Source organism: Erythrolamprus reginae, chromosome 9 (genome assembly GCF_031021105.1).
Source record: "Erythrolamprus reginae isolate rEryReg1 chromosome 9, rEryReg1.hap1, whole genome shotgun sequence".
NCBI classification, from domain to species: Eukaryota; Metazoa; Chordata; class Lepidosauria; order Squamata; family Dipsadidae; genus Erythrolamprus; species Erythrolamprus reginae.
In genome coordinates, this window is record NC_091958.1 from 32,800,432 (window position 1) to 32,819,588 (window position 19,157).

A 19,157-nucleotide genomic window follows, 5' to 3' on the forward strand; every position below is an offset into this window, starting at 1 on the left:
GGCGAAGAGCTTGGGGCCTTAGGACGAGGGAATGAAGGCAGCGGCCGATCAGCTGCTGCGGAGGAAAGAGCTTCATCCAACTGGCAGAGGCTAAATGTCCTAAACCCGCAGCAACGCAACGCCGAGAAGTACCATATGTTGGTCCCTTGAAACTGCCGCCACCTCCGTTTGGGCAAATTCAGGAGGTTAGCTGGAGACCCGGGCGGAGGCAACGGCAAAGTCCGGTGCTGGGGCTATACGGAGCCGCTCATCCAGGGGGCCGTGGACCGGCAAGCTGCCCTCCGCTCTCTCTTTCTCTCTCTGTTGGCGGCAAGGTGTACGAGAGAGAGAGAGAAAGGAGAGGAAAGAGAAAGAAAGCAAGAGAGAGAGAAAATGAAAGAGGGAGAGAAAGAGAGAGGGAGAGATAGAAATAGTGAGAGAGAGATAAGAAAGCAAGAGAGAGAAAGGGGAGAGAGAGAGGGAGAGAAAAAGAGGGAGAGATAGAAATAGAGTGTGAGAGGGAAAGAAAGCAAGAGAGAGAGAGAAAGAGGGAGATAAAGGAAGAGGGAGAGATAGAAAGGGAGAGAAAGAAAGAGGGAGAGAGAGAGGGAGAGAGATAAAGAGGGAGAGAGAGAAAGAGAGAGAGAGAAAGAAAGAGAGAGAGAAAGAGAGAGGGACAGAGAAAAAAGAGAGAAAGAGGGAGAGATAGAGAGGAAGAGAGAACGGGGGATAGATGGGAAGAGTGAGAGAGAGAGAGAGAAAGAGAAAGAAAAATGAGGAAATGATGGAGAGAAAATGAGGGAGAGGAAAATGAAACAAATGACAGAGAAGGAAGAAAAGAGAGAGGGAAGAGAGAAGTGGAGAGGAAGGAGGGAAGGAAGGAAGGAGAAATGGACGGAGTTTGTTGATTTCAGTTTAAATTTACTTGTTAATAAAGAAGTATAAATTACTTAATTACTTCTTCTTTATTTTAAATATTGTATTTGTTTCCATTTTGTTTTTTACTTTAAATAAGATATGTGCAGTGTGCATAGGGATTTGTTCATGGGGTTTTTTATAGTCCTGCCCTCCAACAGTCTGAGGGACAGTGAACTGGCCCCCTGTGTAAAAAGTTTGGGGACCCCTGGTTTAGATTATTGTGAACCAAGAGAGTCTCAATTTGACCTACTGCAGTGCTTGCCAAGCCATTTTTTTCATTACTGAAAACTATTTATCAGAATAGCTTACTAAACCATGGAGGTCCTTGGTGATCTCTGAGCTTGGTGGTATTCTTGCAGATGTTTCTTTGCTGAACTTGGCAATATCATCAGCGGGTTACCTAGTTTGATAATGAAATTTGTACAACAAAGTTCAAAGACACCATCCAGGACATCAGAGTTCAACCCTAAACTACAAATATTTTCTTCTATCAACCTTAATGAGGTTTGAGAATCAGGGTTGATCCTTCCTTCAACATCATTTTAATTTGAAATGGACACTGAATAGTTGGTCATAATTTGAGCACCACCTGTATTATAAAAACAATAGCCTTCAATATCTTTACATCATTTGTACCAATTACCATTGGTGATTTCAATTTTTCAATTTAATGGGCATATTTGAGAGATATTTTAGTACTCTTGGCCATTATTAAAATCAATGTAAATGACCCTTTTGCGATGGGTAATTGCTTTGTGTGTCATTACCTAAACAGAAATTATTTTTTACCGAATTTGGGGTAATTTACTGAGATTTCAGGTACCCTGCTCTAGTGAGATCTAGTTTAATAGCTTAATAGTTTACTTTATTGTCATTGCATCTCCTACAATGAATTAAATGCAATCTTCAGTGTGCATTATACATAAAAATATAAAACAAAAAGACACACTCTTCATATTCTATATAATTAAATTGAAAACCCCTGATTTTGCATTATAGTGCAGTTAATATTACACTATACAGTAGAATTAAATATACAGTGGTACCTCTACTTAAGAACTTAATTTGTTCTGTGACCAGGTTCTTAAGTAGAAAAGTTTGTAAGTAGAAGCAATTTTTCCCATAGGAATCAATGTAAAAGCAAATAATGTGTGCAAACCCATTAGAAAAGAAATAAAAGCTCAGAATTTGGGTGGGAGGAGGAGAAGGAAGAAGAGGAGGACAGTCATTGCTGAAGGAAGAAGGTGATGTGAGGGGAATCAAAAAAATCCAAAACTTTAAGGCTTAAAAAAAAAGAGGGACTGTGAGGCGGCGAGGAGGAGCACGTGCTTCCCATACTCCCGGCGTGAGGCTGCCTCCCATACACTGCACCAGAGAGAAACCCAAGCAGGCGAGAGGGGGGAACCTCCTGCTCCTTTGACCGAAAGGCGGCGGCTGCTGTTGCTACTGCTACCTCTTCCTTCCCATGCTGACAGGCTCCCCTCTCCTCTCTCTCTCTCTTGCTCGCTCGCTTTGTACCCAGCACCTTTCCTTCACTGTGGTGATTCCTCGGTTTGGCTGAAGCCGAGTTGATAAGGCCGGGGTGAAGCGCCCACTTTTGCCTTTCCGTGCCCAGACGCTCCGGGAGGCAACCTCGCGCTGGGTGTATGGGAGGCAGTGCAAGGGAGTCACCACAGCGAAATAATTTATTCCCTCTACTTTAGCGCCACAGAAAGGCTCCTCTGGCAGCCCAGAAAAGCCGGAGATGGCCGGGATTAAAGGGGGAATGGCAGGAAAATGACTGGGCCTTTATGCCGCTATCAAATTTCCTGGGAATTTTTTCCGGTCTTGGGTTCTTAAGTAGAAAATAGTTCTTAAGAAGAGGCAAACAAATCTTGAACACCCGGTTCTTATCTAGAAAAGTTCTTAAGTAGAGGCGTTCTTAAGTAGAGGTACCACTGTAGTTACTGCTCTGGGATAGAAGCTGTTTTTCAGCCTATTTATTCTTGTTTTTAATTTTCCTGTACCATCTGTCAGATGGTAATAGTTCAAAAAAAAAGGGTGCCCAGGATGCGATGAATGTGAAGAATGTTGGTCAACTACTGCTCCAGCATTTACACCTCTACCTTACTCTCAGTACAAGTAATCCTTGATTTACAATCAGAGGTGGGTTTCTCCCAATTCGGACTGGTTCACTAGCGACCTGCTGGTGACGTCACAATGTCACAGAACCAGTTCAGTTGCTGCTATCAATTTTTTAAAATTCTTCTGAACATGTATAGAAACCAAGTTTCCAGCACTGTGCATGCAGTTGCCATCTTGTTTTTGGCTTTTTAAAAAAAATTTGGCACTGCACATGCACACAAAGTGCCCATGTGCCCACTTGGTGCAGCCACGCAGTGTGGAAGAAAGCAAACCGAGAATGAAATAGGTTAGAACCCACTTGTGCTTACAACCGTTTCTTTAGTGACCATTCAAAGTCATAACAGCATTGAAAAATGTGAGTTACAACCAGTCCTTCCATTTCCAATCAATATAGCGTCCCCCAAGGTCCCAGGACCACAATTGCATTACTTGGCATCCAGTATATCTATCTATATCTATCTATCTCTATCTCTATCTCTATCTCTATCTATCTCTATCTCTATCTCTATCTCTATCTCTATCTCTATCTCTATCTCTATCTCTATCTCTATCTCTATCTCTATCTCTATCTCTATCTCTATCTCTATCTCTATCTCTATCTCTATCTCTATCTCTATCTCTATCTCTATCTCTATCTCTATCTCTATCTCTATCTCTATCTCTATCTCTATCTCTATCTCTATCTCTATCTCTATCTCTATCTCTATCTCTATCTCTATCTCTATCTCTATCTCTATCTCTATCTCTATCTCTATCTCTATCTCTATCTCTATCTCTATCTCTATATAGCAGCATCCTGAGGGGGGAGGGGTCACCACTTATGAGCTTCCCAGCAGACCTCTGGCAAGCAAAGAAAATGAGAAATGCAGGTTTCACTTAAAGACTGCATGATCCACTTAACGGCTGTGATGATTTGTCCACGAATTCCAGCAAAAAGTTGGACAACGTAACAACCCCTTTGATTATAACAAAGACATTCAGGTGTCTTCTGTGGTTGCAAGGACTATTCGTAGCTGGTAAAGGGAGAGTTTGACATTTACCAGGTTTCCTGGGACTACCGGTGATGGAGTAATATCTGATCGTTCTTATCATGCTCCATTATAGGGGCAGAAATGGAGTATCAGCAGGGAAGCAAGCAGATGAACGGGGGAAGTGAGTGGGGACCCAGATTTGTCGGATAAAAGGAGTTAAAGAGTCAATGTGTGAGCGAGGGTGTAATTGAATTCTTCGGCGTAGATTAAAATTTGATATTAAAAAATCCAATAGGGCTGAGTGGGGGCTTGTCTGGTACCAGCTGCTGACATTTCTTTTTATCATCATCATCATCATCATCATCATCATCATCATCATTATTTTATTGAATTTTTTTGAAACATAAAACAGACAAAAACATAAGGTTGTTTTTAAATTTCTGTTTCTACATTACCCCCTTTTACTTTACTTAGTTGCTTTGTTTTCATTTTCTCCTCTTTCCATTTGTAGAATTTCCCCCATATGGTATATTCATTCTCTTCTTTATTCTGAAATTCTAGTGTGATTTTATTCATTTTTGGGCACTCTAATATTTTTCTAATCACCATTTGATTAGAAACTGAGAGGATCCTGACAATAGAAGGTGATAACATACAAGAGGGATGGCATGTGCACTTATGGGAAAAAGAAAGCACTAAACACACACAATTTCAATCACACATGATACAGAAAATATTGCTAGGAAATTGGGGAAAGGTAAAGAAAAAACATTATATAGAAATTCCAAGATGGTTATCCACCAAAGAAGCCCAAGTCTACCCTAACTTATTGGACAAGACTAAAACTAGAACATACGAAGAACTTTAAGACCCAAAAGGTTTATTGAAGAGTAGAGAGGAACTTGAAAACGAAGGAAAAGGAATGAATTGGTTATTGTACTATCGGATACAAAGTAAATATAAGAGGGATTTAATAGAATTCAGAATCTGCAAGAAATGAAACACAATAGATAAAATACTAACAGGACCAGATAAAAAATGTATTACTAGAATGTACAACTACTTATTAAATTTCAAAAATATAGAAGAATCTGCAAAACCAAATATGATAGCTTTGATGACCAACTTCGGTTATAACATACAACAATATCTATACAATACAAAGAAAATTTGTACAAGATGGTCTACTGGTGGAATTATGCCCCAGCAAGACTAGCTAAAATTTGCAATAACCTGAAGAAAGAATGTTGGAAATGTAAAACAACACATGGCACATATTACCACATGTGGTGGACGTGCCCAGAAGCAAAAAAAATTTGGGCTATGATTCAAAATTGGTTAAAAGACATATTAAATTATAATTTAGAATTAAAACCTGAAATATATGTATTAGGAAAAAGGCAAATTTATATCTAATAATCCACATACTTACAGCAGGATTGCAGGATTGCATAAAACTGGAAAAAAAGAAACATACCAACAGCTGCTGACATTTCTATTCTGAGCAAAGGTTAGGAACCTTGAGGGCATCTCCAGATTAGGTGCTGATTGGGTTGACAATGACCTGGTGATGGTTTGTGATCTTCTGCTTTCGTTGACAGCTCTACTGCAAGATTGGGACAACTGCCAAGCAGACAAGAGATCCCCCAATTATGAATAATGAGGAACGTAGGACAACTTCCTCCAGAAGTTAGACTTTGGGCCATTTCTGGTCCACAACACTCCTTCAAAATGAACCTCCGTCCAGTTCTCTCCACGGCTTGTTTGGAGTCTGAAAAAACAAGAACAAAGGCAGCTATGATCTTCGGAAAAATCATTTCCTGAAGGCAGTTAAGAATCCTAGAATTGGAAGGCATTATGAGAGCTTCTAGTCCACCCCACCCCGCTTCCACACACCCTCCTAGACGTAGAGCTGTCCAGTCTTGGTTGAAAAAAATTCACTGATGGAGCTCCAGAACTTCAGGAGGCGAATTGTTCTACGTATATTCCATTTGTATAGATCTCTGTAAAAGCTTTATTTTTACTTATTTATCTAAGCCCTTGCTGGGGAGAATAACCAGAGGACTGTCATTTAAATTGTGACTTTAAGTGGGATTTAAGCCGCAGGGAAAGGTAACATTTTCACTTAGTTTTTGCACTGTCTGTGTGCATGCATTAATGCTGTTTTCTGCACAATTCTGGGCTCTTTTTTAGATGAAATATATTATTTTATTATATTAACTATGGTATTATTTTATTATATTAAATATGGTATTATTATATTAACTATGGTATTCCCCAATTCAGAAGTTTGGCAGCATCTTTCCCAGCTAACAGATTTCATTTAGAGAGCTCGTGAAAGTTTATGCCTTTTAATTAAATTTTATTCACCTGAAAAAGAGTTACCAGATGCCTCTTGATTTATGGGTGGAGGAAATTACAAATAGAGAACAGATAGAATAAAATTGATCATCAGCATGGTCATCAATTTGACATACCCAATCTTCAACACAGACAGTCGGCGAAAATTATTTGCATTCAGATCAATTTTTATCTGGTTCTCTTCAAGGATTATTTGAATTATTCAAGATTCTTTTTTTAAAAAGTGACTGGAAATCCATTGGTAGTTTATTACAGGTCAATGGAAATGTGGGTTCTTCCTGGTTCAAACTAGTTCACCCGAACTGGTAGTGACCCACTGGTGACATCACAATGATGTCATGGAACAGGTTCGGTCAGCACCCGTCTATGAGTGCTGCCATCAGTTTTTTTGAAAATTTGTTTTGGGGGGTGGGGATTTTCCCCAGTTTTTTTCCTTCTGCACATGCACAGAAGCTGAGTTTCCAGCACTATGCATACATTGCCATCTTTGGGGGGGGGTTGGGGGGATTTTGGGGGGATTTTTCGGCACTGTGCGCATGCATCCACATGGTGCAGCATGTGAAGAAGCGAAGTGGCAGCAAGGTAAGTTAGAGTCCACCCCTGGGTCAATGCCTCTGTCTCATTTCTGCTGTCAGATGGACCCCTCTTAATTCCTCTGACAGGAAGACTTCATCTTTAAGCAGTGGTGGATTCACATTTCTTTACTAATGGGTCTCTGGGCATGGCTAGGTGGGTGTGGCTAGATGATCATGTGACTGGGTAGGTGTGGCCAACGCAACATCACTCACATCAAAGGGGCCTCACCTCCTCCGGTCCCTCATCTTGCCCAGCCACTCATCTCATCTCCAAAATTTTTATGCAAAATCAAATTGCTTGAGAAACTCTTAAATTCCAAGTCACTTAAATCTGATTTAAATTAACTTAATCCACCTCCATGAGTCAGGGATCAAAGATCTACAGTTGTGCCAACTGTATAGACTCAAGACCTTCCCCAAAATTTTGATCAAGGGCCTACAGATGTTCAGCTGCCAGGGGCTTCTCACTGCGAAGAAGGAATAGTTAGCTTGAGGCTACTGAGTCCATCAGAATCCCCTCTATAACCCCAGCTCCAGATTCATTCAGCCTGGAGAAACTCTTGGTGGTCTATCTTGAGTACATTCCTTCTTCATGTTTTCTCTGTTTGGGTTCCAGCCAGACAACCTCCAGAGATGTTGTGCCAACTCTTTCCCACAGAGTGTGCTCCTAAAGAGAGCAGACAAACTGGCTATAATAGATAGTCCTTGAGTTATGACCACTTGCTTAGCAATCATTCAAAGTTTTAATGGACACCCCTGTGTGGTCCTTCTGATTTCATTCTGAAGATCTCACAGCAGCTTCTCTCCATGGTCATATCACCCCATTCCTGGTGCTCAACAAATAGCCTACATTCATGGCTGTTTATAGTGCCGTGGAGTCACACCTACGCTTTTTGTGCTCCTGTACCAGAGACAAATTCCTTGGGTGCCTAGCCACATGGCCAAATAAATAAAGTAAATAAAGTATTTTATGACAGTTTTGCTGAAAAATGCCATTTACTTCTGGGTCTTTAGCAAAAAACCTGGCCCATAGCAAACCCATGGTTTGCTTAATGACTGTGGTTTTTGCTTTATGACTGTAGCATTTGCTTAACAATGACCACAAAATATGTCATAAAATGATTCAATCATTCAGGTGACCCAATTTATGATTGTCATGACTTACAATAGTGATGGGCAGATTCCTCTACAGTAATAAATCAAGGACAACCTGTGTGATGGTAGAGGGTTGGCCCAGGAATGCTGGCTAAAAGGAGTGTTATGAGGCCAGTAGGAATCCAAAAGTTGGCATCTCATGAGTAGGTAGAACTGTCAGTTATTTTGAATTTGCATTGGAAACGTGGCAGATACCAGGAACAAGGTATTTTTCTCAACAAAGACATGACAGCAGGAGTTCTTTCTTCAGAAGGCTCTTTTACTTCTTCCGTGGTATCAAAAATGACAATTTATTCTACACTATATTACAGAACAAACCACCAACTAACCACACTATACTCAACCATTAACCAAACCATCAAACCAGACCACATCCACACAAAAGGTGTATTACACTATATACATGTACTGACCAATCAGATCACAGAACAGATTGCATCATTCTGCTGAAGCATCAAGACTCAGCATTCACTTTACTTCTAATGTATTTGTAATATTACTTCAGGTTTCTATCCTGACAAGAACTACATAACATGAGGGATATTGCACAAATTCACGTTGAATCTCCCGTTGCGCACATCCCCATCATGGAAATGATCGCTGGGTTTATTCCAAAGCCAGCATATTTGTGTATGATTTTCCCCTTTCCTTCAAAACAAAGAACCACCTTTTTTGAATCAGGCCAAAACTCTTAACTTAATCCAGCATTTTGCTTTCATCATGAATATCCCGATATCTCTAACAAGCAGGACTTGAACACACAAGTAACTCCCACCCGTACTCTGGGTAGGGTGGTGCTTCTTATTTGACAACTGGCATTGAATCATCGGGTAGCTTTGTCCCTCATGAATGGGTTTAGTTCTTCAAAGCCAACCAAGTTGGCAGGCATGCCTATATTCTCTGGAAGCAAATTCTGTAGTTTAATTAAATCTGTTGTAAATGAGTTTTGGCACTAATAGCAAAAAGAGGAAAATTCCTTCCTTTTTTCCTCCCTTCCTCCTTTTTATAGATATGGTGGGATATAATGCAGAGTTACTGGAGGGAGGGGCTCTTTTCCAGAGGGCAAAGAGATACCACAGCTGGAACGTCTTGTGACCCTCTCTAGCAATTCACAGGGCCATATCTCTAGCTATTGCAGATAATCTCTTCAATCTGGCAAGATTCTGTCTTTAGGCAGATAACACAGGAGGAACTACTGAGAGGTAACTCCACATGTTGTTCTTGGTTCTTCAGGCCTGATATGAACCAACATTAGGGCCAAATTGCTCTTTTCTTTCTACTTATTTTCTTATTTTGTTTTTTTAAAATAACTTTCAGAGATTCTGTCCAGAAACATATAAGGATATTGCATGCCAAATGCTTCCTCCTCCCTCCTCCACCTCCTCCTCTTCCCCCTTCTTATATCTCATGGACTTGAATGGGAGGCTAGTCTGTGTCTCTGTAATATTCTCCCTCTCACTGGACTTTACTTGCTCCTGCTGCTCCTTGGGGAGTTCCTTCAAGGATCATCAATGGTCATCTCCAGAGTCTCCAGGAAACTGTTCAACTTCTGAAATTCCTGTAACACTGAACCTTTCTCATTAATTTTTCTCAAGAGACTCTGAGAGCTGCAAGTTACGTTTGGTACAAGCAGATACCAAAGGATACGGCATCAGGTCCTCTGATTTAAAAGATGGGTAAGGAAAAGTCCAGCATTCCATGTGATGGTGCCTAATAAATTTAGGGAATCCTTTTGGACTTCTGGGCCAAGTTATCTGCCAGACTTATATTATATTCCAACTTTGCAAAAACCCACTCGGAACTGTCTAAACTACAGCACTCAGATATTCCCTTAGCAGCGCTTAGGCCCTTGTTTAAGACTTGAACTGTTAAGATTTTACCGGTCCCAGACTGAATCAAATTGAAAATTAATTCTGAAACAACAACAACAACATCAGAGTTGGAAGGAACCTTGGAGGTCTTCTAGTCCGAACCCCTGCTCAAGAAAGAAACCTTATACTAGTGATGGCGAACCTGTGGCGTACGTGCCACTTGTGGCTTGCAGAGCCACATCAGAGGGCATACTAGGCATTGCTCCAGGGTGCATGTGCGCGCTGGCCAGCTGATTCTCAGCCTTGGGGAAGGCCGTTTCATACTCCAGAGGCTTCAGGAAAGTGCAAAAAACAGTCCAACAGACAAACCGGAAGTTTGGAAAAACGGACGTCCAGTTTGCCGGTTGTGCTGTTTTTCTTACTCCGGGTCTTCAGGAAGATTCCTTGAAGCCTCTGGAGTGTGAAAAATAGCACAACGGGCAAACAGGAAGTCTGTTTTTCCAAAATTCCAGTTTTCCCGTTTGGCCATTTTTTCACTATCCCAAGGCTTCAGTGATGCCTGTGTGCATGCGCTTGGGTTGTTGTGTGAATGCACAGGATGCAGCGTGTGTGGGGGGGTGTTGCGCATGCATGGGGGGAGGGAATGAGCGCATACATACTCTTTTTGGCATGCGAACCAAAAAAGGTTCACCATCACCGCCCATTACCATTTCGGACAAATGGTTGTCCAGTCGCTTCTTAAAAATTTTGAAATCAGGGAGAAATATTCCCAGTTCTCCAACCCTTTCTTCCTAATCCTCAAAATGCTCTAAGATTTCAGTTGTTTAAATCTGGGAGAAATTATCTAGCTGTAAAGACATGAATATTTCATTTCTGCATTTCAAATCAAAGAAAATAAGATAAAAGGTATGGGTTGGCCTTACTTTTTCTATCCAAATCTACTGCAAAGGTTGCCCACTCACTTCTGTGATGACATAACATCACCTTGGAGATTGAAAATATACACATATTTTTAAAATGCAGACCAACTGCCAAAGGTCGATCGTTTCCAGCTCATTAGATGGAGTATTCATTTCCTGTCCAACATGATCTGGATTCCTCCGGGTATTAAAATTGATTTTGTTATCACTTTGCTTTCATTATATATGGTAGGGTTTTTAAAAAAAAAAACTTGCACGATATAAGATAGGATCTGAACCATTTGTTTTAAAGAAAGTTAATGAGATGCTAACAGAATTGTACCAATGCACTAGGAATAAAAGATACTTCTTGCCAGGATTCCCTCTTCTTTGGAAAGTCCTGACTCCTGATTTCTGCTAACGGTTCTCCAGTACCTGTCAGAACCTGCTGGAATTCACCCTTGCTCTTTTTTTGGGGAGGGGGGCATAATTTTTTTATTTTTTTCCCTCCACCCCTTACAAATTCACATACCTTCAAATTAGAATACAATACAATATAGTATCAATTGCCAAATTCTTAATCAAAATTCTTAATTATCTGTTTTGGTTTGGTATACATCATTGATCTTGTGCTACCTCCTTTTCTAATTTTGTCATCCGGATTTCCAAGATTGTTTTCTGTTCTTATTCGGGTTCAAAATGCTATTAGCCATCAAAATTTATCTTGGCTATTTGCTTTTTTCTACTAAAACTATGCCACAGTGCTTCAGTCCATTTCTTATATTCTTACTTATCTCATTCATGTTTTTTAAACCCTCATTTTAATATGACTGCCCTTTACAAGGAAAGTTCTAAATTTACTTCTCTTCATACAACAGGACAGAAAAAAATAGGCTCCTATCATTCCTTTGATCTAATTAGCAATACGGGGGTGGGTGGGTGGAGGAAAGATTATTATTAAGAATTTAAATTATATTATCTTCTTTCTGTGCTTAAACACATTTCACCCTTGGTCTTGAACCCGAACTGTCTGAGAAGCTGAGCCATCACGGTCCCCTTCTTGGTGGTTATAGATGGATCAGTGGCAGGTTGCTACCGGTACAGGCCACATCTTAGCTCTGGTAGCGAAAATGAAGCTGCGCGCATAGCTCTGGCGGGCACACATGTCCGAATGAGATTTTGCAAAATCTCACGAGGGGATGCCCGCATGTGTGGAAGCAAACAAATTGCCAATATCTTGCATGCCTGCACGTCCCCTCGCAAGGTCTTGCTTCCTGCACATGTGGAGAAGCAAAATCTCACTCGGACACGCATGCCCCTGCCAGTCACCTGGAGCTGTGCGTGGAGCGCACCAGTAGCAGTGGTAAGTTGGAAGCCCCACCTGAGATGGCGATTGAGTACAGTCACATGGATTGCCAAATGCTGCTTGGAATATTTGCTGGAAGTCCAGACCAAGAAGAAATTGAGCCCAAAGTTTCGGTTGCTAAACAAGACGTGTCCTATGTGAGTTTTATCTCATCCGATGCCCTTTCTTACCACAGTTGTTAAAAGTGCTACTTTTGCTGGGCTCCATTTATAGAATGGAATAGAATAGAATTTTATTGGCCAAGTGTGATTGGACATACAAGGAATTTGTCTTGGTGCATATGCTCTCAGCGTAAATAAAAGAAAAATATACATTTGTCAAGAATCAGGTGGTCATAGGGGTTGTCATAGTGGTCAAATAAGCAATGAAGAAACAATCCAAAATCTTAGGATACAAGCAACAAGTTACAGTCATACGGTCCTAAGTGGGCCGAAAAGGATGATAGGAATGAGGAGAAAAACTATTGGAAATAGAAGTGCACATTTAGTAAAAAATCTGACAGTGTTGAGGGAATTATTTGTTTAGTAGAGTGATGGCGTTTGGGAAAAAACTGTTCTTGTGTCTAGTTGTCTTGGTGTGCAGTGCTCTGTAGCGACGTTTTGACGGTAGGAGTTGAAACAGTTTATGTCCAGGAGGCGAGGGGTCAGTAAATATTTTCACAGCCCTCTTTTTGACTCGTGCAGTATAGAGGTCCTCAATGGAAGGCAGGTTGGTAGCAATTGTTTTTTCTGCAGTTCTGATTATCCTCTGAAGTCTGTGTTGGTCCTGTTGGGTTGCAGCACCAAACCAGACAGTTATAGAGGTGCAGATGACAGACTCAATAATTCCTCTGTAGAACTGTATCAGCAGCTCCTTGGGCAGTTTGAGCTTTATTCACCATTTGCAGCCGAGAAATGGGGTATCTGCTTGACTCTCAGACAATTCGAGGCCTTTTACCAGGAGCAGAAAGATGATTCTTCCTTTTCTCCCTTTCCAGCTGACTTTTAATCCATTTTCACATAGTTCTCTGCAAAAGTTCAAACATAATTTATGATTGCGTGGGATTTTTTTTTAAATGCCACAATTTAGATTAAGTCTCTGAGATTTCCTGGTAGGCTGTAGTGTCTAAGCAGTAATTAGACCTGTTCTTGCTTCTTTTCCAAGTCCAGACAAGTTTAACCTGGTGCTCAAAAACAGCAGTTGAGTACAAACCATGCAATTAATACTATACATTTGGGGTAGTAAAAAGCCATTAAAATACCATTCCGTGAATTATTGCAGTATTTCACATTCCACCTCAAGCATAGCCCTACCTGTAGGACCCCTGATCTCTTTGGAAAGAGAAGACTCACACAGACAAAAAACAGTGATAGCAAGAGTGAGTTTAATGAAAATGATCTATCTGTCTATCTATCTGTCTGTCTGTCTATCTATCTATCTATCTATCTATCTAGTCTCAGGAGAAGAGCGGCATAGATATCAAATAAATAAATAAATAATCTATCTATCTATCTATCTATCTATCTATCTATCTATCTATCTATCTATCTATCTATCTATCATCTATCCATCCAAAGGAGATGAACTCACTTAAGAATATCTTATACCCGTATTTTACATTTGTTTTAATGCAAACCTATCCATGAGTTATATTTTCATGTTTTTCTACTTAATTTTATCTTATTATACCGCATTTTAACTCATTTTATTTAAATCTCTTTATTTTATCCAATTTTATTTTATTTTATTTTAACCAGTTTACACTACTGTATAGTGTTTATGATAAGTCGCCATTTTTTATGGCCAATGTGGTCACTATTTCTACTTTGATATGGTCAATTGCCTAATGAAATAAAATTGAATTGGGTATCCATCCATCCATCCATCCATCCATCCATCGATCGATCGATTGATTGATTGTTAGAGTTGAAAGGGACCATGACGGCCATCGAGTTCAAATCCCTGCCCAAGCAGGAACCCTATAGTGGCAGTTCAAGCTTCTCTTAAAAATGTCCAGAGTGTTGGAGTTCACAACGTCTGCTGGTAGGTTGTTCCATTGGTTGATCGCTCTGACCGTCAGGAAGTTCCTCCTTATCTCCATGTTGAATCTCTCCTTGGTCAGCTTCCAGCCGTTGTTCCTCGTCCGGCCCTTTGGTGCCCTGAAGAATAAAGTGATCCACTCCTCTCTGTGACATCCCCTCGTATACTTGTAGACTGCTATCATGTCCGCTCTGGCCCTCCTTTTCTCTAGGCTATCCATGTCCAGTTCCCTCAGTCTCTCTTCGTAAGTCTTGGTTTCCAATCCCTTAATCATCTTGGTTGCTCTTTTTTGCACCTTCTCCAGAGTTTCAATGTCTCTTTTGAAATGTGACCAGAATTGAATACAGTACTCCAAGTGTGGTCGGACCAGGGCGTAGTAGAGTGGTATTAAGACTTCCCTGGTCTTGGAATGTATTCCCCTGTTGATGTAGCTTAGGATTGTGTTGGCTTTTTTAGCTGCTGCTGCACATTGTTGGCTCATGTTTAGTTGATTGCCCACCAAGACTCCGAGGTCTTTTTCGCAGTCGCTACTGCTAAGAGGGGTTTCTCCCAGGTTGTATGTGTGTCCAGGGTTTTTTCTGCCTAGATGAAGGACTTTGCTCTTGTCGATGTTAAACATAATTTTGTTGGTGTGGGCCCACTGTGTTAGTCTGTCGAGGTCTTTCTGTAATTTGAGCCTGTCTTCTAGGGTATTGGCTACCTCCGCCAGCTTGGTGTCGCCTGCGAATTTGATCAGTTGCCCTTCCATTCCCTCGTCCAAGTCGTTGATGAAAATGTTGAAGAGCACAGGGCCCAGGACTGAACCCTGTGGTACCCCACTGCCTACGTTCTTCCATGTGGATTTGGAACCGCTGAGGACAAGTCGTTGGGTGCAGTTAGTCAGCCAGCTATTGATCCATCTGCATGTGTTGTAGCCTACTCCGCTTTTTTCTAATTTGTTGATTAGGAGATAGTGGTCGACTTTGTCGAAAGCTTTGCTGAAGTCTAAGTAAATGAGGTCCACCGTGTTGTGCTGGTCTACTGATTTCGTTATGGTATTGAAAAAGGATATGAGATTGGTTTGACATGATTGGTTTCTGACAAACCCGTGTTGGCTGTTGGATATTTATTGTCTATCTATCTATCTATCTATCTATCTATCTATCTATCTATCTATCTATCTATCGTCTGTCTCTGTCTGTCAATCTCATCTATCTATCCATCTATCCCTCCCTCCCTCCCTCTCTCTCTCTCTATCTATCTATCGTCTGTCTGTCTCTGTCTGTCTATCTCATCTATCTATCCATCTATCCCTCCCTCTCTCTATATCTATCTGTCTATCTGTCTATCTGTCTATCTGTCTATCTGTCTGTCTGTCTGTCTGTCTGTCTGTCTATCTATCTATCTATCTATCTATCTATCTATCATCTATCTATCTACCGAGAAGAGCAACCAGGATGATTAGGGGACTGGAGGTTAAAAAATATGATGAACAGTTGCAGGAACTGGGCATGGCTGGTCTAGTGAAGAGAAGGACCAGGGGAGACATGAGAGTAATGTTCCAAGGACTTCCGGTCTGGATAGAGACCGCAGCGGAGCCTCTTTGGCAGAGCTCTGCCTTGAGGTTCCTTCAACCTCTCCGAAGGTCGCGGTTTGCGATCGGATCGGGTCCGGATGGCCCGATCCTAGAACAGGGGGCTCCCCTCTGTCCGAGGAGCCGTCGCCGAAGCTCCAGAGACAGCGGTTTGCCCCACAGCTTCGGAAAAGGGAGAACCGATCCTCCCCCAAGAGGAACGGCCAGAGCGATCTCTCCAAACCCAGCGGGAAGCAAGGAAAAGAAAAGGAAAGTGAAGACAACTTGCAGCATATTTTAACCGAAAGGGAATACAGCAAACAAGAAAACCCAAGGTAAAAACCTAATGTTCCATGTTTAAAAAAGGAAGATTCAATCATTGTAAAAGTTACAAGTGAAAGGTTTTTTTTTCAACAAGGCGAAAAGGAAAGTTTTTCTTTAAGAACTTGTATTCAACCGCAAGTAATAGCCGGATCTAATTTCTTTTCACTTTCGTTTATAACTTTGAACTTTAAATTTTTAAATTTTTGACCAATTAAAAATATTGAAGAATTAATAAAACAATTCTAATTTGAAATGACTTTTAAAAAGACCTAATTTCTAAAGATGAATAGAATTTGGAATTTCTAAACTACTAGCAACATTGTATCCCGGGCTCTAACTTTAACAGCGGAGGTATAAAGAATACTTTCACTGCTTTCCTTTTTTTTCTGCTTTCTCTTACAACGACAAAATGAAATAAACTATTAATTTGAAGACAAATGGAAAATAAAATTAACTGATATATTAAGCTACAAGAACATATTTAGCTTTGTTTGGTTTGCTTGTTTTTGGATTACTACTACCTTTGGATTACTTGCTGATTGCCTGTGGATTATTTGTGAAGAATCTTTCTCTACCTGCCTGGCACTGTGAAGCATAAACTGACTCCATCTTAAGCCTTAAACAACGGAGAATTTGCCTGCATTTGTTCCTTGACTGTGAAACACTAACTGACTCCATTTTAACATAAAAGAAAATCATAAATTTGACTTTTCTTTGCATTGGAAAATTGGAACTATATAGAAACAACTACAGAGAAACTCATTTGCTGCCATTACTGAATTTACAATATCTTTTATTAACAAAGACCATCTGATTTATAAGAAGATCTTAAGTATATAATACCTACATTTTGTTCCTTAAACTAATTCCTTTTTTATATATATCTTTTTGTATTGCTGATCTATTGCTGATTTTAGAAGTATATTGATTTAGAATATATGCATTGTTAATAAACCTTGGTCTCCTGCTCTACTCTAACTTAACAAAATTAACCCCCCCCTTTTTTTGCTGTTTCTCTCTCCCACAAGACTGTAATTTTTCGTTATTTCTTCCCCTTTTCCTTCTTCTCTCCCCACTTATATTTGCTTTCTCTTAACATATTTGGATACATATTCACTCTTTTTCTCCTTTACTCTTCAATAGATATTTTCTTTCATTTTATTCTGCTTTCATTCTATTTCTATCCACTCATTTTTCTTTTCCTTTCTTATTCCTTTTCTATAAACAAAGTATTATACTCTTCATCTTTTCTTCGTTTTTTTTAATTTAAAGTTAAAAGGAAATTTATAGTGAATTTTATTTGTAATCTGATTAACATATTTGTGGTTTTTACTAGGTAATAACATATTGATATCTATTAAGGGAAATTGGTTATAAAGTTTATTGAACAAGTTTGGGATTTATAGTTGTTTTCTTCTATTCACTAAATATAAATTGATAGTAATTTTAAAATTTGAAAATGTCAAGCACTTCAACCTATGTTAAAACAGTTAAAAAACAAGCAGCAGCCGCAACTCTTTCTCCACAAGGTTCGCCTCATCCTTCCCCGACGCATCAAGTTTTATCTGTAACCATGTCTACCAAAGAGAAGGAAAAAGAAAACCCCCAGCAGCCTACTTTGATAACAATACAAGAAACTCTAAAAGCAATGCAGGACTTTATGTTTAAATCTCAAGAGGATGCAGCTCAACAACGAGAGGCTATAAAAGATGAGGCAACACAACAAAGAGAAGCTATAAAATCAGACTTGGTGGAATTTAAAACAGAGATGGCTGACCTGAAAGCAGACATGGGAGAGGTGAAGGTGCAGATGAAGGAAATGCAACAAACTCTACAGGAAAGTGAAGACCGTGTCAAAAAAGTTGAAGAAAAGACTGTTAAAATTGAAAAGAGAATGGACTACTTCGAAGGCAGAGCTGACGCACGATACAGAAGATATGATGAATCAATTACTCACCTTGAGATGCAACGTGCTTCGTATGGGCTACGATTTCAGAATATAATAGAAGAAAAAGATGAAGATTTAAAAATGACTATGGCTGAAACTATTGGAGGAATACTCCAGGATGACCCTACAGAGATATTAAAAGAAATCGATGAAGTTTTCAGAACTTCAAATAGCTACATCCGTCGCCACAATCTCCCGAGAGAGATCCATATCAAGTTTGCGAGAAAGACTCTGAGAGATGACATACTGCATTGGGCAAGAACTTCTAAACTGCAACACAAAGGACTTGAAATAAAAATATTAAAACAAGTCCCAAGAGGTGTCAGAGAAAGTAGAAGAGATTATCATTTTCTAACCAGAATTTTGATCAAAGAAAATATAACTTTTCGCTGGCTTATTCCAGAAGGGATAGCATTGACCTGGCGTTCCAGAAGATATAAGTTGGAAAACTTGGAGCAAGCAACGGATTTCTTTGAAAACAGTGGTATAAGTCACTTGGATCAATCAGCAAACCAACAAATCGCCCAACAACAATCAGTGCAACAGCAACCTGTGAACGAACTAGCAATCCAGCAGGTGCAGGACATGGGGGCAGCAGCTCTGACAGTAGAGCAGGACCAAGGCAGTAGAAGAGTTCAACCTCAGCGCAAAACTAAAAAATCAAATAAATGACAACAAGCAAAGACTTAAAGATCTTTTCAGTTAATGTGAATGGACTTAATGAACCAAGAAAAAGGAAACAAATTTTCTCCAAAATAAGAAATCAAAATGCTCAAATAGTAATATTACAAGAAGTGCATATCAAAAAAAGTAATCAGAAATTATTATTATATCCTAAAATTGGAAAAATGTATGCTGCATTAGCAGAACAAAAAAAAAGAGGAGTAGTGATGTATGTCAAAAATTCTATAAATTCCAAAAAAATATATAAGGATGATGAAGGTAGAATTTTGATTGTACAAGTTGACATTGAACCTAGACCTTTGGTAATTGTTTCGATTTATGCCCCTAAAGAAGATCAAATAACATTCTATAAAAAATTACATCAAGTAATAACAGAGTTAAATATTGAAAATATGTTAATAATTGGTGATTTTAATGCTATTACAAATAGACAATTAGATCACTTGAGGGGGGGACAACAAAAGTAAGAAG

General features: G+C 39.7%; 1 protein-coding gene across 1 annotated transcript in view; it reads left to right on the plus strand.

Annotated features, from left to right (window-relative positions):
• LOC139172545 (syntaxin-binding protein 4-like) overlaps positions 1-5,652 on the plus strand; it is a 113,886-nt gene extending 108,234 nt beyond the window's left edge. The window contains exon 21 of the mRNA XM_070761697.1: positions 5,594-5,652. Coding sequence (XP_070617798.1) covers positions 5,594-5,652 — 59 coding nt within the window. The remainder of the gene's footprint in view (positions 1-5,593) is intronic.
• Positions 5,653-19,157: the final 13,505 nt, after the last annotated feature.